Genomic DNA, 21,436 nt, shown 5'->3' with positions numbered 1-21,436 from the left:
TAGTATTCCCTCCTACATCTTTTTTTTTATTATTAAATATAATTTATTGTCAAATTGGTTTCCATACAACACCCAGTGCTCATCCCAACGGGTGCCCTCCTCAATGCCCATCACCCCCCTTCCCCTCTCCCCCCACACCCTCCGTCAACCCTCAGTTTGTTCTCAGTACTTAAGTGTCTCTTATGGTTTGCCTCCCTCCCTCTCTGTAACTTCCCCCCCTCCCCGTCCCCCGGCCCCTCTCCCATGGTTCTCTGTTAAGTTTCTCAGGATCCACATATGAGTGAAAACATATGGTATCTGTCTGTCTCTGCCTTATTTCACTTAGCATAATACCCACCAGTTCCATCCGCGTTGCTACAAATGGCAAGATTTCATTCTTTCTCACGGCCAAGTAGTATTCCATCGTGTATATAAACCACATCTTCTTTATCCATTCATCAGCTGATGGACATTTAGGCTCTTTCCATAATTTGGCTATTGTTGAGAATGCTGCTATAAACACTGGGGTACAAGTGCCCCTATGCATCAGCCCTCCTGTACCCCTTGGGTAAATTCCTGCATCTTTAAACAGCACCTTCTCTCCTCATCTATGTCCAAACCATACTTAAGAGAAATAATAAAGTTTTTCTTTATTTTTGAGGCATTCGTGCCTAATTTGGGAATCAAGCACATAAACTGCTTCTGTAAATTTTCCTCTATCAGACTGACCATGATTGTGAAATTAGCATGCAGATCATGCACTCACAATATGGAAAAATATGGTCATACATTGGTTTATTCATCCACGCTTACGCATACCCAGAACAATGAAATTCAGCCAAGGCCAAGTCTCTAAGTGGTAGAGAGCTGAGAAGCAGAAAGCCTCACCCTGTTTTTATCCACTTTCTACGTGTCACTATTGGCAGTATTCTTTAGAATAAAGCTTTATTTGCAAAGGGCCATTGTTAGGAGAAAAACATATTATCAGGAATAAGTAACATGCCAGCCTATTAGCACACATCAAAACTCTGTAATACATTAGCAATAGTATATATTTGCATGGATATCGTCGGACCAGTTCAGACCATAACACAGAAAAGGTACATTTTTGGCAGAGATGGTGGGAATGGGGGTGAAGAAGGCAGCATCAGTCACTACTGTGAGAAGTACTAAAACAATATTTTCTTTCACAAATTTTCCTAGATCTGATCTTTAAATTGTTAATATCTAACTGTTCTCAAAGAGAGTCCGGCAATAAACCATCAGTCCCAGGGAAATCGCATTAATCTTACATCTAATGCCATGTTCTAGAAGGTTCGGCTTTCACTAAATATACACTCATAACTACCCCAGCACCCAGAGGCTGGCTCCCCCTTTTTAGGGAGCCATATGACAGATCCACCCATCAAAGTCTGACCTTCTTACAGACCCACCGTAAAAGAGCCTCACAGCTAGAGCCTAGGAAACCACTTTTGCTGAAGGTACCACACTTCTGTATCAAGCTGTTTGAAATAATCCTGTAAGAAATCAGAAAAGCCAATCAATTAAGGTAACATGAGAGTAAAGGACTAGCAAGACAGAAGGGATGAAAACTGAGCAAGTTCTTTCTCCCTATTCAGTTCCCACTTTTCTCGACTCCCAAAACAGCAGAATAAAAATTGTTCATTAGCTTCCCTTTAAACTATCATCTCTGATATGCGCCTGGGTGACTCAGTCGGTTAAGTGCCCAACTTCAGCTCAGGTCATGATCTCGCCATTGGTGGGTTCGAGCCCCGCGCCGGGCTCTGTGCTGACAGCTCAGAGCCTGGAGCCTGCTTCAGATTCTGGGTCTGCCTCTCTCTCTCTGCCCCTCCCCTGCTCGCGCCCTGTCTCTCTCTCTCTCTCAAAAATAATAAACATTAAACAAAAATGTTTTGGGGCGCCTGGGTGGCGCAGTCGGTTAAGCGTCCGACTTCAGCCAGGTCACGATCTCGCGGTCCGTGAGTTCGAGCCCCGCATCAGGCTCTGGGCTGATGGCTCGGAGCCTGGAGCCTGTTTCCGATTCTGTGTCTCCCTCTCTCTCTGCCCCTCCCCCGTTCATGCTCTGTTTCTCTCTGTCCCAAAAATAAATAAACGTTGAAAAAAAAATTAAAAAAAAAAAACAAAAATGTTTTAATAAAAAAATTAAAAAATAAATAAAATGTCAACCTTTTTTTTTTTTGCTCTTATCCACTGTTCATTTCCTTCCTTGTTCCCTATTTCCTTTCCTTACCCTTTCCTCTCCTCTTCCTCTCTTATCCTTGATCTATTTCCCTAGTCGCATAATTTTTCTTCCCCTTTTCTCTTTTTCTTTCATTGTCTTGAACCCCCTTACCTTGAAAAGTTTAGGGCTGACCCATCTTCCCATCTCCAGCCAGAATTGTTCCTCAGACCAATCCAATAAAAGTCCTCTTTGAGGAGAGGTTGAAGCAGGCTCTGAGAGAGAGATTCAAGGTGATGGAAAAAGATAAGAAAACGCAGAACACCAAAGAGGAGGTTCAGTGTCATGATCAAACAATTATTCCTTATACACCCTCTCATTACATTATGGACTGAATATTTATTGCTCTCAAAATCCGTATGTCAAAGCTCTAACCTCCAACATGATGGCACCTGGGGGTGGGGCCTTTGGAAGGTAATTAGGTTCAGATGAGGTCACGGGGCCCTCACTACTGATGCAATTAGCGTCCTTGTAAGAAGAGGCCAGAGTCCAGTCTCTCTCCACGAGGAGAGGACACAATGAGAGGGCGGTTGTCTGCATGTCAGAAAGAAGGTTCTCACCAGAAACCAAACCCATCAACACCTTGATCTTGGACTTCCCAGCCTCCAGAACTGTGAGACATAAATGTCTGTGGTTTAAACCACCCAGTGATACTCTGGTTAGCAGTTCAAGCTGCTTAAGACCACCACCTTCTCCAAACAACTAATCTCTCTTTTAAATTTTAATTCTAGGGGCACCTGGGTGGCTGTCAGTTAAACGTCCAGCTCTTGATTTCAGCTCAGGTGTGATCTCACGGTTCATGGGATCGAGCCGCGCATCAGGCTCTGCACTCAGTGCACAGTCCTTCTCCCTGTTTCTGTGCCCCTCCCCTGCTTGTGCCCTCTCTCTTTCTCTCTCAAATAAATAAATATATAAATATTTTAAAAATTTGACAAGCCCTTAATTCTAGAGATGCGTTGCAGAGTGGAGCAGTTCCTAGAATTAAACTTTATGTCTGTACTTGCATTCTTATAACATGAAAGATAATATTGGTATTAGCGTAATGAATATACTTTACAATAAATAAACAACACCTCGGCTTTGCAAACTGCTCTTGTTACAGAGATTTGTCTTGTGATGCTGAATTTTCAACGTGACGTTAATGTTGACAAGTATTATGTTTCTTCAGGAGCAGGAAGGACAAAAGCGTAAGTCTGACCAACGTAGCTGTAAGACCAACCTACTGACGGGAAAGTTACCTATAAAATAAGAAGCTCAAGAGTTGTGTATGTTTCAGAGTACGAATGAAGATGCAAAGGTATTCATATGTGTCTTAACAGATACCAAAGCGTCTGGGTTACAAACGGTGGGCAAGTATAAATGTGTGCAGTAGCATCTGGGGACATCGATAACTGATATCTCTGTGTGTCCAGAAAATATTGTATGTATAGTGAGATGATTACCTGGCATCCTCTCTATACTTCTTTTTTTTTTTTAACATTGACTTATTTATTTAGGGGAGACTGGCGCAGAGAGAAAGGGGGAGACAGGGAATCTGAAGCAGGCTCTGAGCTGTCAGCACCCAGCCAGATGTGGGGCCTGAACCCACAAACCATGAGATCATGACCTGAGCCAAAGTCAGACACCCAACTGACCGAGCCACCCAGGTGCCCCTCTATGCTCTACTTCTTATTCTTAATCCTTGAGGTCACTACAAATCCTCGGTGAAAGAAAATGCAAAACTAATAAGAAGGCTTCAGATGAGACCTCCCTTCTAGTTTGCTCCCAGGAATCTTGTGTTTCAGTGGTTTTGTTGGGTTACTTGGTTGGTTTGGTTTTTCTGAGTTAGAGTTTGACCTGATAGATGTTAAAGAAAAAGGCCATATAACTTGTTCCCGTGATCACGTATTTCCTGACTGATCGTTTGTCTCAAGCCTCCTTCCTACAATGCTTTGAGATGACCTGCCATCAGCAGCCCATCAACAGATCGCATCATATTCTCAAATTCAGTGGACGTGCTTTGATCCTTCACCTCACTCTGTAAACTTCTCCCCTTTGGAAGTACAGAAACTCAAAACATGAGCAGTGACAGATGTTATTCCACAGTAATTTAGTGCTAGGATTTGGACCAGAACCCAAGGTCTTGCCCTGGTACCCAAGGCCTTGGCATGACCTCTACTAAGATAATCCATCTCTCTGCAACTCATGTCTCTCTTTAAACTGTGCTTTCTCGGGGCACCTGGGTGGCTCAGTTGCTTAAACAGCCAACTTCTATTTCGGCTCAGCTCATGATCTCACGGTGCATGGGATCAAGCCCTGCATCAGGCTCCACGTTGATAGCACAGAACCTGCTTCACATTCTCTCTCTCTCTCTCTCTCTCTCTCTCTCTCCCTCTCTCTCTCACTGCCCCTCCCCTGCTCACACACATGCACTCTCTCTCTCCAAATAAATAAATAAACTTAACATAACATAAACTGTGCTTGGCTGGCTCAGTTGGTAGAGCATGTGACTCTTGACCTCAGGGTTGTAAATTTGAGCTCCGTGTTGGGTTTAGAAATTACTTTAAAAAAAAAAAAAAATAAAATGTGCTTTCTCTAGCCCTGAAAAAACCATGAGACTCCTAGGATGTGCCAAGAAACATATACATTCAGCATGCTAGGCAACTGAACATTCTCTTTGATAAACTAGGCCAAGAAGACCGCTTAAGCTTATATTATAACATTAGATTCCAGTATGATTTACTTTCTTGGGATCCCAATGTTGTACAGAACGAGCTGATGTATGAATAAGAATGTTTATTAAAGCTAATATATCATGTTTGTTTCTCATGATACATAAAGGCAGATATCCTAACACCTGGGCTTATTTATATATATATATATATTTTTTTTTTCAACGTTTATTTACTTTTGGGACAGAGAGAGACAGAGCATGAACGGGGGAGGGGCAGAGAGAGAGGGAGACACAGAATCGGAAACAGGCTCCAGGCTCCGAGTCATCAGCCCAGAGCCTGACGCGGGGCTCAAACTCCCGGACCGTGAGATCGTGACCTGGCTGAAGTCGGACGCTTAACCGACTGCGCCACCCAGGCTCCCCTCAACTCTGTAATTCTTTTTTTTAAATTTTTTTTTTCAACGTTTATTTATTTTTGGGACAGAGAGACAGAGCATGAACGGAGGAGGGGCAGAGAGAAAGGGAGACACAGAATCGGAAACAGGCTCCAGGCTCCGAGCCATCAGCCCAGAGCCCGACGCGGGGCTCGAACTCACGGACCGCGAGATCGTGACCTGGCTGAAGTCGGACGCTTAACCGACTGCGCCACCCAGGCGCCCCTCAACTCTGTGATTCTTACTATACTGCTAGATGTGTCCCATTTTGATATCCTTGTTTTTATTGGAAGATGGTTGCTAAGGAGTAAGAATTCAAGGACTCTGCTCTTAACTGGGTCTGGATTAGCCCCCTCTACTTACTTGGAGACTATCACTGGCACAAATAAAGAGTTTCTCTTCTAAAAGCAAAGAGAAGCCTAAGGTTTCTTTGCATTCCCAGTAAAAACATTAAAAGAGATGGTCTATAACAAATCACTATAGACTGGGTGGCTTAACCAATGGGCATTTAATTCCCACAACTCTGGAGGCTGGGAAGTCCAAGATCAAGGTGTTGGCAAATCTGGCATCGGGTGAGGGCCTGCTTCCTGATTTGCGGATGGGCATCTTCTAGTTGTAGGCTCACGTGGCAGAGGGCAGAGAGACAAGATCTCTCAATGTTCCTTCTACAAGGGCACTTATCCCATCATGAGGGCCCTACCGTCATGATCTAATTGTCTCCCAAAGGCTACATCTTCAAATATCTCCACGTTGAAGATTAGTATTTCAATGTATGAATTTTTGAGAGACACAAACATGCCGTCCATAACAGACGGAACAAGGCCATTGTGCTATTTCCCGCTTCCGAATAACTTCTATTTTCTCTTCATTGGATTTCAATCTTAGTTTCCACTGAAGAAACATGGTGGTGGGAGTCGCTTCTAGATGAAGCGCTTGAAAAATCTGTAAAAGTTGTTTCTCAACACTTCCTTCCCAAATAATCCGTCTCCTGTGATAACTTTTTTCTCTCGGGGCAGAGTATCCTGAAGACAATTATGTCCTATATTCATATGGTACTTTTTAAGGTTTACAAAATACCTCTGCATTCATTCCTAATTCACTTGAAAGGTTCAACATGCAGTGCTGCATTTAGGAAAACAAAACAAAAACAATACACTCCGCTAGCTTTGTCCCTGCTCTCTGAAGATGAAAACTTTGCTTAATCTGGCTGAGTTGGAGTCTCCTTAAGAGGATTTAGTTCAGATATTCGCAAGGATTTTTTCCAGTTATAAAATAAAGCCCTGTGGGGCGCCTGGGTGGCGCAGTCGGTTAAGTGTCCGACTTCAGCCAGGTCACGATCTCGCGGTCTGTGGGTTCGAGCCCCGCGTCGGGCTCTGGGCTGATGGCTCAGAGCCTGGAGCCTGTTTCCGATTCTGTGTCTCCCTCTCTCTCTGCCCCTCCCCCGTTCATGCTCTGTCTCTCTCTGTCCCAAAAATAAATAAACGTTGAAAAAAAATTTTTTTTAAATAAAGCCCTGAAAGATACACTAGAATTATCCTGTTCTTCTATCTAGAAGGGTAAAAAAGTTCACATGGGTGAACGGGCTGACCCAACGCTCCTTACCGAATACGCGTCCAAGTTTTCTCTCCTAGTGCTAAACTTCCGCGTTATAGGAGGCATTCCCCTTCTAGTAATAAATAAGATCACATTGTACCCTGATTCATGCTCTCTGATGATTTCCTCTTTCACATAGAATAAAATCTAAAATCTTTACTATGTACTACAAGGTTTTACACGATCTAGATCCTGCCAAGCATTTATTCAATTACTAGCTTCCAGTCGCCTGAAGCTTTTTTCTATTCTTTTAACACGCCACAGTCATTTTTACTTTAGGGTCTTTAGGTAGCTTTTCCCTCTGCCTGGAATACCCTTTCCTTAGATTTTTACATGGCGGTCATTCAGGCCTAGGTCTCAGCTCAAATGCTACCTCCTTGGGGAGGCCTTCCTTAGTTGGCCAATCTAAAGTAGTACCTACATTCAAAATTTATTTATTCACTTGTTTGTTGTCTGTCTTTCCTCCAAAAGTAAGCACTACAATAGCAAGAATTTTTATTGATTACTACTCTATCCCTGATACAACATTCAAAAGATATTGGAACTGCCCATTGACAGAGGAATGAATTAACAAAACGTGGTATATCCATGTCATTGAACACCATAACACCATTTGGCCAGCAAAGGAATGAAATTCTGCCACATGCCACAGCCGGAAAGGACCTTGAAAGCATGCTAAGTGAAATGAGCCAGATATGAAAGGACGTAATGGGCAAAGAACAAAAAGAACAGTGGTTCCCAGCGGTGGGGGGGTTGGGGGACGGGGGGAGAGGGAACGGGGAGTTATTGTTTAATGGGTACAGAGTTTTAGTTTGGGACGATGAAAAAGTTCTGGAGATGCACAGTGGTGACGGTTGCACAACAATGTGAAGGTACTTAATGCCACTTAATCGTACATTTGAAAATGGTTAAAATGGTTAATTTTACGTTAAGCATATTTTACCACAATTTTGTAAAATGTTAAAAAAAAAAAACACAAAGATAGTGAGAGATATCTTAACTGTCTACCACACCTACACTTTTGGTGTGAAGGTCACAACTGCTGCTCAATCTGTTTATGAAGGAAGGGTGACAAAAAAACACAGACATTACGAGACTATCGGCATCTCCGGAGCAAAATAGTTCTCCTACCATCGACCTTGTGTTTCCAGCCATTTCTTTGAGTCTTCAAACATATTTCATATCTCCTCGTAAGGAACACAGTCAACTCAACAAGTCACAACTTACTTTGTGATAGATATTTGTTGAAATTTCATGTCTTGGGAGGCAGAAGAGAAAAATAAAAGTTTGGGGCGCCTGGGTGGCTCAGTCGGTTAAGCGGCCGACTTCGGCTCAGGTCATGATCTCGCGGTCCGTGAGGGCTGTGAGTTCGAGCCCCGCGTCGGGCTCTGTGCTGACGGCTTGGAGCCTGGAGCCTGTTTCACATTCTGTGTCTCCCTCTCTCTGACCCTCCCCTGTTCATGCTCTGTCTCTCTCTGTCTCAAAAATAAATAAATGTTAAAAAAAAATTAAAAAAAAAAAAGAAAAATAAAAGTTATTGTGATGCTGAGCTTTATTTTGAGTGACAAGGAGAATTCGTTAAAGAATTGGAAAAGAAAAAAAAAACTAAAATTAAGTGATTCCTACTACGGTAAAGGAGCTTCCACACAGATTTTCTCATTTAATATCGTAACAGTTCTGGAATGTTTTTCCTCTTTGTCCCTGAGGCAACTGAGAGTCAAAGAGGTTAAGGAAACTTCACACAGCTAGCAAGCAATGTGGTAAAAACGAACTCAAGACTGTCTGAAAAAACACCTATTAAAAAAACTATAAAAAAAAAAAAACTTTCCGGGGGCGCCTGGGTGGCTCAGTCGGTAAGCGTCCAACTTCAGTTCAGGTCATGATCTCACGGTTCGTGAGTTCTAGCCTCACATCGGGCTCTGTGCTGACAGCTCGGAGCCTGGAGCCTGCTTCGGATTCTGTGTCTCCCTCTCTCTCTGCTCCTCCCCCACTCACACTCTGTCTCTCTCTCAAAAATAAATAAACATTAAAAAAAAATTTTTTTTTAACTTTCTGTTACCTGATTCTACTTTAAAATAGGAGGGAGAGTGCCCATGATATCATAGTGTTTGTACCGCAGTATCCAAAGAAGGAAATCTTGAGAGTATTTAGATGCAAACCCTAAACATAAGAAAAGCTAGTGTTAAAAGTTCGGGAGGAAGACAGACAATCTCAAAGTCACAAACCCTGAGAGGGCAGATGGTTAAAGCTGAATGAGAGGTTGTTAAAAGAATAGAGTCTGATGATATAATCCCAAGTGATGGTAATGAGGGAGAAAGGTATTACAGGGTGAGGGGCGTCAGGATAGATTCAAAGAAACCAAAGTATTCCCACCGGGTACTCTCTGGTCAAAATATATTTTAAAATAACACACCAACAACCATAAGAAACAAATGCTAACATCCTAAAAACGGAGCCTAATGAAAAAAATCAAGAATGTGGATGTATCTAAAGATCTAAAGAGCAATTCAAAGACCAAGAAAAAGAACAAAGAGGAAGTGTCATAATGTAAACGGAAAACCGAAATAACAGAGCGATGCCATCTCCATTTTGTTATTACTTTCTCAAAAACAAAATGTTTAAGTGCAAGATAGAAAAAAGAGATAATAAGTGAGCATCTCACTACTTTAAATATATTTAAGGGGCCCCTGGGTGGCTCAGTTGGTTAAGTGGCCGACTTCAGCTCAGGTCATGCATGATTCACGGTTCATGAGTTCAAGCCCTGCATTGGGCTCTCTGCTATCAGCCCAGGGCCTGCTTCAGATCCTCTGTCCGCCTCCCCCCCCACCTCTGCCCCTCCCCTGCTTATGCTGACTCTCTCTCTCTCTCTCTCAAAAATAAACATTAAAAATGTTTTAAATAAAAAAATAATAAAAATTTAAAAAATATATTTCAATCCTAAGAGTCATGTACTGTACGTTCCGGATTTCAAATTCAAATACTTTTCTGAATGTGAATAGAAAAGGCACAGAATGGGGCACCTGGGTGGCTCAGTCGGTTAAACATCTGACTTCAACTCAGATCACGATCGCACGGTTTGTGGGTTGGAGCCCCGCGTCCAGCTCTGTGCTGACAGCTCAGAGCCTGGAGCCTGTTTCAGATTCTGTGTCTCCCTCTCTCTCTCTGCCCCTCCCCTGCTCCTGCTCTCTCTCTCTCAAAACTAAATAAACATTTAAAAAAAAAAAAAGAAAAAGAAAAGGCACAGAAGACAATTAATAGGAAGAGTCATCTCATTCTTCACACACGGGATGGATCCGGAAGCCGTCCAATACAATAATCCCGTAAGTGACTTCAAAAGGTTGGCTGACGTGGAGTTTAAAATCCGACTCTGAAAAAAATGGTGTAGCTCTGCCAGATTTGTAGCCTTCTACTTGTTCACTAACTGTTATTCATCAAGTACACACTCATCAGTAAATGGAGATGTTGAACTTGACTATCTAGGATGGGCTATGAAGATTGAGAATAATATACACAAAATATCTGGCACTTGGCAAAGCCTCAGTATATGTTAGTTTCTTCTTCTTCTTCTTCTTCTTATTATTATTATTATTATTATTATTCACTTTGCTGTAACTGATCTAAGACAGAAGGGTAAGCCAGATTCTGGTTCTATAGAATCTGACAAAAGCTGGGGGCAAGATAAAGAGACCCGAGAATCAAGCAAGGTTCCACAGGAGTGTCAGAAGCGAAACTTCCCGGTGATTGCTACTAAATCTGCTAGGGGCCTTATACCCTCTCTAGCGCGGACCTGAAACAAGGGGCCTTAAGAGAAAATAAGCCAGTTTTGGAAAGGTAGCCCATCTAACTCTGCTCAGCTCACTCAACAGCAGAGGCAGGATTCAAGGAAAGTAAAGACAGACAAAAATCCCTCTCATACCCCCTCTATTCCTTCGGGGGAGCACGGAGAAATAGAAATATCCCGAAGCCCCAGATATTCCGTGCCTTCGCCCTTTTCCTCCTCAGCTCTCATTACGACAGTGCCTCGTTTATAATAGCTGCCATATGACACTTCTCGGTGGCAGGGTCTCGCGTTATAACTCGCTACTCTATTTACCAGTCTTTGCCCTGAGATGTTGCAAGCTCTCTGCTCACTTCTGCTATTGACTTTAGTCAGCTCGAGTCCTCCGCTGCAGCTATATCACGGTGAGAACAGCGGTTGCTGCAAAAGGCCCAGCAAGCGAGGCTATTGTTATCAGATGCCATAAAATCTCCTGTGTCTCACGAATAGACCCCGGTGCATTCTGCCACGTGGTTTGGCAAAGGCATGCAAGAAAGGGAAGTCACAGAGAGAGACTGATTTGGAGTTAGAGTCCACGCAGAATTTCAGAGGAATGACAGCATTCCTCACTTGACGGAAAACAAGGAATCTAGATGCTTCCGTCTTTTCTCAAAATAGGACAGTAGAAAAATGTAGGGACTATATGTTCTCTTCAACAGCGTCAGAATGATTACCTCCCTGAATTTCCCGAAAGAATGTTTTTGTTTTTGTTTTTGTTTTTTTTTTTTAATTTTTTTTTCAACGTTTATTTATTTTTGGGACAGAGAGAGACAGAGCACGAACGGGGGAGGGGCAGAGAGAGAGGGAGACACAGAATCGGAAACAGGCTCCAGGCTCCGAGCCATCAGCCCAGAGCCCGACGCGGGGCTCGAACTCACGGACCGCGAGATCGTGACCTGAGCTGAAGTCGGACGCTTAACCGACTGCGCCACCCAGGCGCCCCTGTTTTTGTTTTTTAACTTGAAGTATAGTTGACACCCGATGTGACATTAGCTTCAGATGTACAACATGGTGACCGGACAGCTCTACGTGGTACGCAATGCTACCAAAGTAGCTAGCGTGTGTCACCACACAACGTTATTTCCACAGGTATAGCTCAATTCTGAACAAACTGTTCTCTGGGACTTGATTCTACCCAAAAGGGAATACGTAAAACAATTATCACCACACAAAAATCAGGGGCGCTGGGGTGGCTCAGTCGGTTAAGCACCCGACTTCGGCCCAGGTCACGACCTCGTGGTACACGGCTTCGAGTCCTGCCTCAGGCTTTCAAGTTACCTCAGGATGTCAACTCCTTCTATTACCTGGAGCTGCTCTAGGATTAACAATGAGCTCTCCTCCCGGAGACTGCTGGGTGGACAGAAAGGATCTGAGAGTCCAGTAGGAAGTGGAGGTTAGCCCAGCTTAGCCCTGCAAGGAGGTTAAGATCCCCGCGCCTCCCCCCCCCCACCTTTCTTCTTTCTCAGCTTTCTGGAACTGCTTCCTCCCCATGCCCTCCCCATCACTCCCAACCGTCTCCTAGCCTGGAACTTACTGGATTCCAGTGAATGAAGGGAAATTCATGAAAAAGGCATGTAAGCCCCTGCCACTGTCTCTTTGTCCCCCATCATCTCTCTCCCCCACTCCCTTCGAAATTCCACCAGCTCCTGCATAGGACTCTGATGCCTCCTGGGTGCTGGACCCAACTGTTTCTGGATCTAACGCATTCTTTTCCTTCGACCTGTATTTCAGGCCTAATTCCTGTCTGTGATACTCACCATCCTTCCTCCTCCAACACACACACCTACGCACACACCTGAGTCTGCAAACATCTAGGCGTCCACACCTGAGGGTTGCTGGGTCAGGGAGAGAAAGGGTAAGGAATACGAAGGAAAAGGAGGGAGGCAGGGGGAGAGGAGGAGGAAGGAAGGAATAGAAAGAGGAGAGGGCAGGAGAGAGAAAGAGAAGAATGTTCCTTCTGTTCCTCAAAAGAGGAGACATGATACACTGGAGCAGCACTCATCAACAACAACAAAAAAACCCTACGTTTGCTAAGTGTTTTCATTTACCATTTCCTGGTTGCCTGTAAGCATAAGGAGATGGGAGTCTTCAGCTAAGCAGAAGTCCAGACTAGAATCCCAGTTGGTTTTCTCCACTGAGAAGTAGTAACAGTGGTCGCCGTACCTCACCCAGAAGTCTGGGCAACTAGGACAGCTGGCACGAGTGGAACCTGGAAAGGAAGAGGACCTGGTTCACATCTTTATAGACCACTTGGCCCCGGGGATGAAATGGGAGATAAATAGAATATGGCGGCCCCACTGTCTTCCCTGCCCCACCGTCTTTCCGACTAAGGTTTAGAGAAGCACACAACAGTGCATGGCCTCAAACTAAAAACCTCGCAATGCCCAACTCCATCACTACTCCTGTCCGTTCCACGACAGAGGCATGGGACTATGGCTAAAGAAGCAGGTAGGGAAACACATACAACCCGGCTGAGGACCGTGGACAGAGTACCTTACTTGCGCTAGAGGTCTTTATGCCCTCATGACACACACACCGTATAAAATAACGATGCATCCACATTATCTGTACCAGTGCCTGTCTACGTAGGTTCAGTACACACATGGTGTAGCTGCATGATATACATGGCTGAAATCAGGCAGAATCTTCCAGAATGCCCAACCTCAACCTGATACCCCAGGTTGAGTCAAAAGAAAAGGACAGAAGCTAGAAAAGGCAAGCTTACCTAGAGTGAAAGATAGAGGTTTTCTCTTTTAGCACCAACGCAAATATTTGGCACAAGTATCCAGTGATCTATCGTCACTGGATATCAGACAAAAGACTTCTACTTCAGCAAAATAATTTATCAAAAAAAATGTTTCCAATAGAGACGGATGTCAAGATGCGAAAGTGAAAAGTGAACTCAATTCTCTTCACAGGACTCTTAAAAATTATTTTGATTTTTTGGGGGCGCCTGGGTGGTGCAGTCGGTTAAGCGTCCGACTTCAGCCAGGTCACGATCTCACGGTCCGTGAGTTCGAGTCCCGCGTCAGGCTCTGGGCTGATGGCTCAGAGCCTGGATCCTGCTTCCGATTCTGTGTCTCTCTCTCTCTGCCCCTCCCCCGTTCATGCTCTGTCTCTCTCTGTCCCAAAAATAAATAAACGTTGAAAAAAAAATTTTTTTTAATTATTTTGATTTTTTTAATGTGTATTTATTCTTGAGAGAGAGCAGGGGAGGGACAGAGAGAGAGCGAGACACAGAAGCTGAAGCAGGCTCCGGGCTCTGTGTTCGAACCGTGAGATCACGACCTGAGCCGAAGTCAGATGCTTAACCAGACTGAGCGACCCAGGCGCCCCTCACAGGACTCTTTTTAAACACAGAACACTCTCACCCCTTTAAAATGGTTCGATTACAGGTCTGTGAAAATGAAAGGGAACTGAGCAAGCTTTCAAGGTAATTTCAGCCAAGATTCCATAATTCTATGGATTTTCTACTTCCACGTAAGGCATTTGTATAAACTCTGCAGAGGCCCAATTCCACAGTAGGCAAGTATGAGCCATTATGTCAAATGAGCACATGTGTGGATATATAATTGCATAATAGGTTACATATCTAGTGTAGATTTGGGGAGTTAAAAGTAGGGAAGGCAATACTTTTCAATGTCAACATTAGACAACTTTTCTGTGGCTTAGCATGGGACCCATATGGGGTTCTGGGGATCAAGCTATAAAGTTGACACCTTATAGATTTGTGCTTTTTCTGCACAACTGTGGCATTTCCCAGCCTGAATGAGAAAATTCCCAGCTTCCCTTGGAGTCTCTTTCTGTCAAAAGACTTGGGTCTGAGGTAGAGGTCCTAGGGATGAACCCTTAGAGTCCTAATGAATAAAGTCTGTATATAACAATCATCTGTCACTAACGACCATCTCGATAACATAACCTAAGTCAAAACTCTGCACTGTGAAACAGTAAACCCAGGGCTTTCTGGATCAGCACAGTTAATGACCTAGAAGAATTAAATCTAGAAAGTTTCATTTTAGAAAATGTGAAAGCACTCTAATTGGAAAAAAAAAAATCAGAATATATTTAATTAAATTTTGATGGATATATTATGTGAAAAGTCAAGCACAATTAATACAAAATTAATACCCAAATGCTATAATTATAACTTGATTATCATGATAAATATGGCAGTAGGTAGGAAAGTGTTTATGATATAATATAAAATTAAGAAAGCAATATACGAAATTACAAGCATATAATGATCAGAACTACACCCAGACCTACTTTAAAAAAAGAAAAAACGTGGGGAAGATTTTAGAGGACTTGACAGAAGTTCTATTAAAAGAATAAACATTTACATAAATGATTGTAGTCAAAGACTAGGGGACTGTACCCAGGAAATGTTGTTTATACAAGTGGTGATTTATTTTGTTGGCATCACTTTTCATTTTTCAAAATTTCCGTTATGTTATGTTGCTTTTATAACACAAAATAAGTCAAATAGGGGGACCTGGCTGGTTCAACTTGAAGAGCATGGAGACCCCTGACGTCAGGGTCGTTGAGTTCAAGCCCCGTGTCGAGTGTAGCGATAACTTAAATCAATAAACTTTTTAAGCAGTAGGTAAAATAAAAGATGTTCACTTAAAGTTAGTACTCACCTTGGCACAGAATCCACGGTACAAGCAGCAAACACATAAGAAGGGCGTTCAGAAGTCCCAAAGCTATCGCCACATGGCGTGAGAGAGGGGACCCGGGAGAAGACACTGCAAGCACAGAACCCAAAACAAAATCCTGAGTTACAATAAAGGTTGAAGGAAAAGAAAAGGCCAAGGAAGGATATCTGAAGTCTTGAACAAATCTGGCCTAGTTTCTTTGCTGGATATCAGGGACTTGCTCTAAAGTCTAGAGTAACAACCCACATCTTTATCAAACAACATACTATATTTGTTAAGTTAAGAATACTTTCTTCTTGGGGCGCCTGGGTGGCTCAGTCGGTTAAGCATCCAACTTCGGCCAAGGTCATGATCTTACAGTCTGAGTTCAAGCCCCGCATCAGGCTCTGTGCTGACAGCTCAGAGCCTGGAGCCTGCTTAGGATTCTGTCTCCCTCTCTCTCCATCCCTCCCCTGTTCGTGCTCTCTGTCTCTGTCTCTTTCTGTCTCTCTCTCTCTCAAAATGAATAAACATTAAAAAAAAAAAAAAGAATACTTTCTTCTTGGGCACCTGGGTGGCTCAGTTGGTTGAGCGTCCAACTCTTGATTTCAGCTCAGGTCACGATCTCACCGTTCTTGGGTTCAAGCCCCCAGTTGGGCTCTGTGCTGACAGCAAAGAGCCTACATAGGATTCTCTCTCTCTCCCTCTCTCTCTCTCTCTGCCCCTCCCCTCTCTTCTCTCTCAGAATAAATAACTAAACTTAAAAAAACAGAATATTTTTTTCTTTCGAAATTGTGGCTTATACAGTCTCATGCTTTAGCAGTGAAAATATTAATTGGTACAACCACTTTGAAGGGCAATTTGGCAATGTCTACAAAAATTGCAAAGGCATTTATCCTTTGGTCCAGCAAATTCTCTCTCGGAGGATATTTTCCCACAGATCCTCACCCATGTGCAAAATGTCGTATTTATAAGGCAGTTCATGGCAATAGTATTTGCAGAAGAAAACAACTAAATTCAATCTAAAGGGCTACCAAAAAAAAGACCGGTCAAACACATTTCCTTTTTTAAAATACATGTTGATATATCCATAAAACGAATATTCTAAAAAAGGAATAAAGACATGCTTTTTTTTACAGGTACAGAGTGATCTTCAAGATATATAGATAAGGGAAAGAAATATTTTACAGAACAACGTATGCTCGTATTTCTGAAAGTACACACAAGAATCGGATGATGTTGTTTGTCTCTAGGGAGGGGAATTAGGTCGCTGAGGATAGAAATAGGAGGGAGGCGTTTTTACCTTGTTTTCTTTTGCACCTTCTGAACTTGGAAGCATGTGGGGTATTACCCAGTCAAAATTTAAGTAGCTACAATTTAAATGAAAATAAAATAAAGTACATCTCAGAAGTGCTTTGTAAACTGTCGTTTCTGAGAGAACAATGGGTTGTGCTCGCTTCAGCAGCACGTATACTGAAAGAACAATGAGTTTAGGTTGATATGTTTAAGAATAGCGCACCACTCCATATTAACTAGGTGACATATAACCTATGTCTAAGAATGGTACTTTCCTCCCTTTGGAAAATGCACATTTTTCTTAACCCAAACTTTTATCTCAAAATCGCAGCGGTTTCCTAGTCTGACAGTGTATGGGTGAGTGTAAAGAACAAAAATGTCTCCAGTGAGGAATTTAAGTGCTACGTTTGATCCCTTTATTTGGTCGTCTTTCACTTGGAAATTTGGAAATTAACTCTACTTGGGGTCTCACTTTACCGCTTAAATTTTAGACAAATTATCCTGTAGACGTGTGTATATCCATGAAGCATTCCGAACTTCTTAAAAGTAAGAAATTCATGGTGAGAGATATCTTTAAAATGAGAGGGTTGGGGCGCCTGGGTGGCGCAGTCGGTTAAGCGTCCGACTTCAGCCAGGTCACGATCTCGCGGTCCGTGAGTTCGAGCCCCGCGTCGGGCTCTGGGCTGATGGCTCGGAGCCTGGAGCCTGTTTCCGATTCTGTGTCTCCCTCTCTCTCTGCCCCTCCCCCGTTCATGCTCTGTCTCTCTCTGTCCCAAAAATAAATTAAAAAATGTTGAAAAAAAAATTTTTAAATGAGAGGGTTCAGGGGTACCTGGGTGGCTCGGTCGGTTAAGCACCCGACTCTCGATTTTGGCTCAGGTCACGATCTCACAGTTTGTGAGTTTGAGCCCCGCATCAGGTTCTGCGCTGACAGTGTGGAGCCTGCTTAGGATTCTCTCTTTCTCCCTCTCTCTCTCCACCCCTTTTCTGCTCTCTCTCGCTCTCAAAATAAATAAATAAATACCAAAAAAAAAAAAAAAAGAAAGAAATTTAAATAAATAAAAATGAAACGAGAGAGTTCTGCACGATAAATATTTGGACGGACACACCCAAAAACACGAAAAAATACACTTGCACTCTAGTAAAATACTTAATAAAATAAATGTTGATTTTAGATGTTATGCAAAATGAAAAATGGTATCAAAACACGGTTGTATTTGTGTAACCACAACCCAGTTCAAGAAATTAAGCGGAATTTAAAATGTGTTTTAATTTACTTTAAAAACAGACCTATTAAAAGCCTCTTAGTAGAGGACATAGAGTAGGCTCAGTATAGACAGGCAAAAATAGATCAAAATAGTCATCGTAACTGTCGCCATGATGTGAAATTATTAGTGATGATTTTTATTTTCTTGTATCTGCTTTCATTTTTCCCCTATTTTCTATAATAAACATGTAATAATTTTGTACAGAGATTTTTAACGTCATTTGAAAGCTCCTAATCTATTATCCTATGCCCAAGGAGAGCACCCTGGAAAGCTAGGGTGGTAAGGAACACAGTGGCAGTAAATAAGAATGTGCAATATGTACTGTATATGAATAAAAAACCACTTGCCTAGAAATCAAGATAATTATATTCAGGTTTCAGCTTACCACTGTGTGACCTTGCACTCACACATTAGTAGATAGATTCCTTTGCCTTAACATTTCTATTCCTTAGAAATCGGTACACATATAATCCAGAAGACAGAATTATATATATAAATGTAAAGGTTCGATGCCATATAATTTATAGTATGAGAAATAAACCTAAATGTCCAAGTATACTAGAATCGTTTAGCAAATTACAGCAATGCTTTCAAAGAACCACACTAAAAATTGTAATAATAAGAGAGAAAGTTTACTAAGCTCTATTAAAAAACCTACTTTGTGGGAATTTATTGCCTAAGATATAAAGTCAAATACTAATTTTGGCTCTTACACTATTATCTGCCTGTCTCAGAAAGTGTTTGCGCAGGGCTCCACGTAAAAATGTCTTTTTCATCCTCAAATCCCCAAAGAGTCACTGAATATTTATCGGTAGTATTCCTGATACCTTTTTCCTACCTCTGTCACCACTCGGGTGCAATACTGGGGAGGATGGGTATCTAGACATGTGAGTCAGTTTCTTTCCTAACAAACTCTTACTACTATCCATTAGCAACATTATCGGTGTCTTTCTCCTGATTTCGTAGTCAGGAAACAAAACAGAGATGCTTAGAATTTAAACAGCTGGTCCAAGGTTACTCCAAACATTACTAAAGAGATAAACTTCTCCCAAAGAAGTCCTTGCTTTAGTTCAGGAGCAATAAAGAGTAACAGAATTGCCTTAGCTTGGGTTTCACAGATGTTTCACAAAAGTGAACAGTTGGGGAAAAAAAAAAAATGTACCTGAGACCTAGCTAAGATCAGATCCTTGACCATAGAGCAGATTTTCATATCTCAAGTCTGCACTTCCAACTGAACCAAAAGTACCCTTCAAATTGCCCTCGATTTTTCTGCATCCTCAACTCTAAACCTACTCTGCATCCCATTCATTCCTTAGTCTAAGGTCACTTCCATGGTTTTGCACACTAACTTGATTAACTCACCTTTTTCCTGTGGTCTGTAGTCATTCTGGGCTGGAGGCTCAGTAGACAACTGTAACACAGAATAAATATCATTGTCAATCATCTTTATCTAATGTCATTCACGTTCAGCTGAGAAAGTAAAATTATACACTTGATCTTGGTCAAAAGGCTGAGAAGCGATCGAGAGAGTACAATTATAGAGGTACGAAGAGGTACATGTCAATAAGGAAACAGCCCAATGTCTTAACTGCTAGCAGGAAATTTGGAGGTTTTCAAGTTGTTGTTGTTTTTTTTTTTTCAAGAAAAAAAAATGGTCCAGCATGACATAAGCAGAAGTAATTTTTCAGGAAATGATTCAAAATCTGGAGCTGCCTACGAAATTAATATTCTAAACTCGGTTGTTCTTTTTTTTTTTTTTTTTTTTTTTTTTTTTTTTTTTTTGCCTTACCCTACGCTCTAAACACTCATTAAATACATATTAGATTGATTCCCATCTCACATAATTCTACAACAAGGAAAAGTTGCTCTGAAGTCCAGCAATTTCAGCGATGGAAACAAATGAAAACAAGAGTGGTTCTTAGGTGCAGATGTTGTATTTGCTTTATTTCCTTTTGAGAAAATGGATGCATGCCAAATGGGACCAATTTCATTGTTTCTTGGACTCTTTGGTTAGTGACATATGACAAGAGAAATGGACTGCTGGGTGTATGTGCCTGGCATCATGGGGAAAGTGAACTACTTCCCAGATACACGTTTTGTGAAAATGCTGTACCCACCCCCCACGTGCCCCCAAACATCTTCCCACTTGTGCTTCGGTCTTTAGGCGTCACAGGGCCAGAAAGTCCATTAAATTTTCTCTCCTTGTTCTCGTGTTTTTATATTCAAAAACAACTACAAAGGGGGAATGAATTACATAAATGTATACTAAAGTGTGAATAACGTATTTCTAATGGGTGAAACGTTGATAAAAAGTCAAAGTAGGGAAAACAGAAATGGAATTGAAACTCTACGTAAGAGTATGCCAAAACATAACGTATACAGAGAGAAGAGAGGAAAGAGAGCAAAGAGAAGAGAGAGAGAAGAGAAGAGAAGAAGGAGAGGATATTAATAAAAACTAGTATAGCTGTGGGGCACCTGGCTAGCTCGGCTGGTAGAGCATGCGACTCATGATCTCGGGGTCATGAGTTTGAGCCCCACGTTGAGCGCAGAGATTACTTAAAAAAAGAAAAACGGGGGCCTGGGTGGCTCAGTCGGTTAAGCGTCCGACTTCAGCTCAGGTCACGATCTCGCGGTCCGGGAGTTCGAGCCCCGCGTCGGGCTCTGGGCTGACCGCTCAGAGCCTGGAGCCTGTTTTGGATTCTGTGTCTCCCTCTCTCTCTGACCCTCTCCCATTCATGCTCTGTCTCTCTCTGTCTCAAAAATAAATAAACGTTAAAAAAAAAATGAAAAAAAAAACTTTAAAAATCTAAAAAAAAAAAAAAACCTAACATAGCTCTGCTTCCCACAAGGGTAAGACTGGACTTGCTCTTCAGCCAAAAAACTATATATAACAAACTACACGAGGCAACTGTTTTCAGGCACAGGAGTACCGGCAGCACCGCGATCCCGGAGAGAACGGAATATACAAAGGCGAGCACTGGGGCCACCGGCATTCTACCCAGGGCCACCTTCTGGCACGAAGCAGGACAACGAATTCTAAACAGAGCAGCAGTTTAAGTGGAGGAGGCAGAGAGGCACAGTTTTGAGCTGTGTGTGTGGCTGGGGCGTGCAGGGCAGGGTAACTGGCAAGAGAGGGCTACAGAGAGAGGTGCCCCAAAAACCACATGGGAATTCACCATGGTCAAGGTGGGCCGCACAAACAGAGGAGGAGACCCTGCAAGCCGCTGCTGAGGGGCGGTGTGGTGCTGACCAGAATCAAAAAGATCTAGCAGTAATTTAGCTGCCTGTGAGAACAAATTTGGACGCCCTGACGTAGGGGGTCTATACATAAAATGGGATATAATTCAATCATAAAAAGGAAGCAGACCCTATCACACTCTACAGCATGGATGGACCTCGAAGACATTATGATGCGTGAAATATGCCCATCACACACACACACACACACACACACACACAAAGACAAATACTCTATGATTTTACTTATATGAGGTCTCTACAGTAGTCAATTCATCGAAACAGA

General features: G+C 42.5%; 1 protein-coding gene across 1 annotated transcript; it reads right to left on the bottom strand.

Annotated features, from left to right (window-relative positions):
* Positions 1-749: 749 nt before the first annotated feature.
* On the bottom strand, positions 750-19,554 carry KLRG1 (killer cell lectin like receptor G1). The gene is made up of 5 exons (XM_023256758.2): positions 19,276-19,554; positions 15,356-15,460; positions 12,764-12,924; positions 2,333-2,433; positions 750-1,496 (listed from the first exon to the last, which is right to left on the bottom strand). The coding sequence occupies exons 1-5, from the start codon at positions 19,355-19,357 to the stop codon at positions 1,385-1,387; spliced, it is 561 nt and encodes a 186-aa protein (XP_023112526.2). The 5' UTR covers positions 19,358-19,554; the 3' UTR covers positions 750-1,384.
* Positions 19,555-21,436: the final 1,882 nt, after the last annotated feature.

This window comes from Felis catus, chromosome B4 (assembly GCF_018350175.1).
Source record: "Felis catus isolate Fca126 chromosome B4, F.catus_Fca126_mat1.0, whole genome shotgun sequence".
Lineage (NCBI taxonomy): Eukaryota > Metazoa > Chordata > Mammalia > Carnivora > Felidae > Felis > Felis catus.
This window is presented reverse-complemented; position numbering and strand designations above follow the sequence as displayed.

Bases quoted from the DNA above. Each gene is read 5' to 3' on its own strand.
- KLRG1 (XM_023256758.2), bottom strand. From the start codon at position 19,357: ATGATTGACAATGATATTTATTCTGTGTTACAGTTGTCTACTGAGCCT. The intron at 15,461-19,275 runs GTGAGTTAATCA...CTGTGCTTGCAG, and splicing joins CTACAGACCACAGGAAAAAG to TGTCTTCTCCCGGGTCCCCT. The intron at 12,925-15,355 runs GTGAGTACTAAC...CTTCCTTTCCAG, and splicing joins ACCGTGGATTCTGTGCCAAG to GTTCCACTCGTGCCAGCTGT.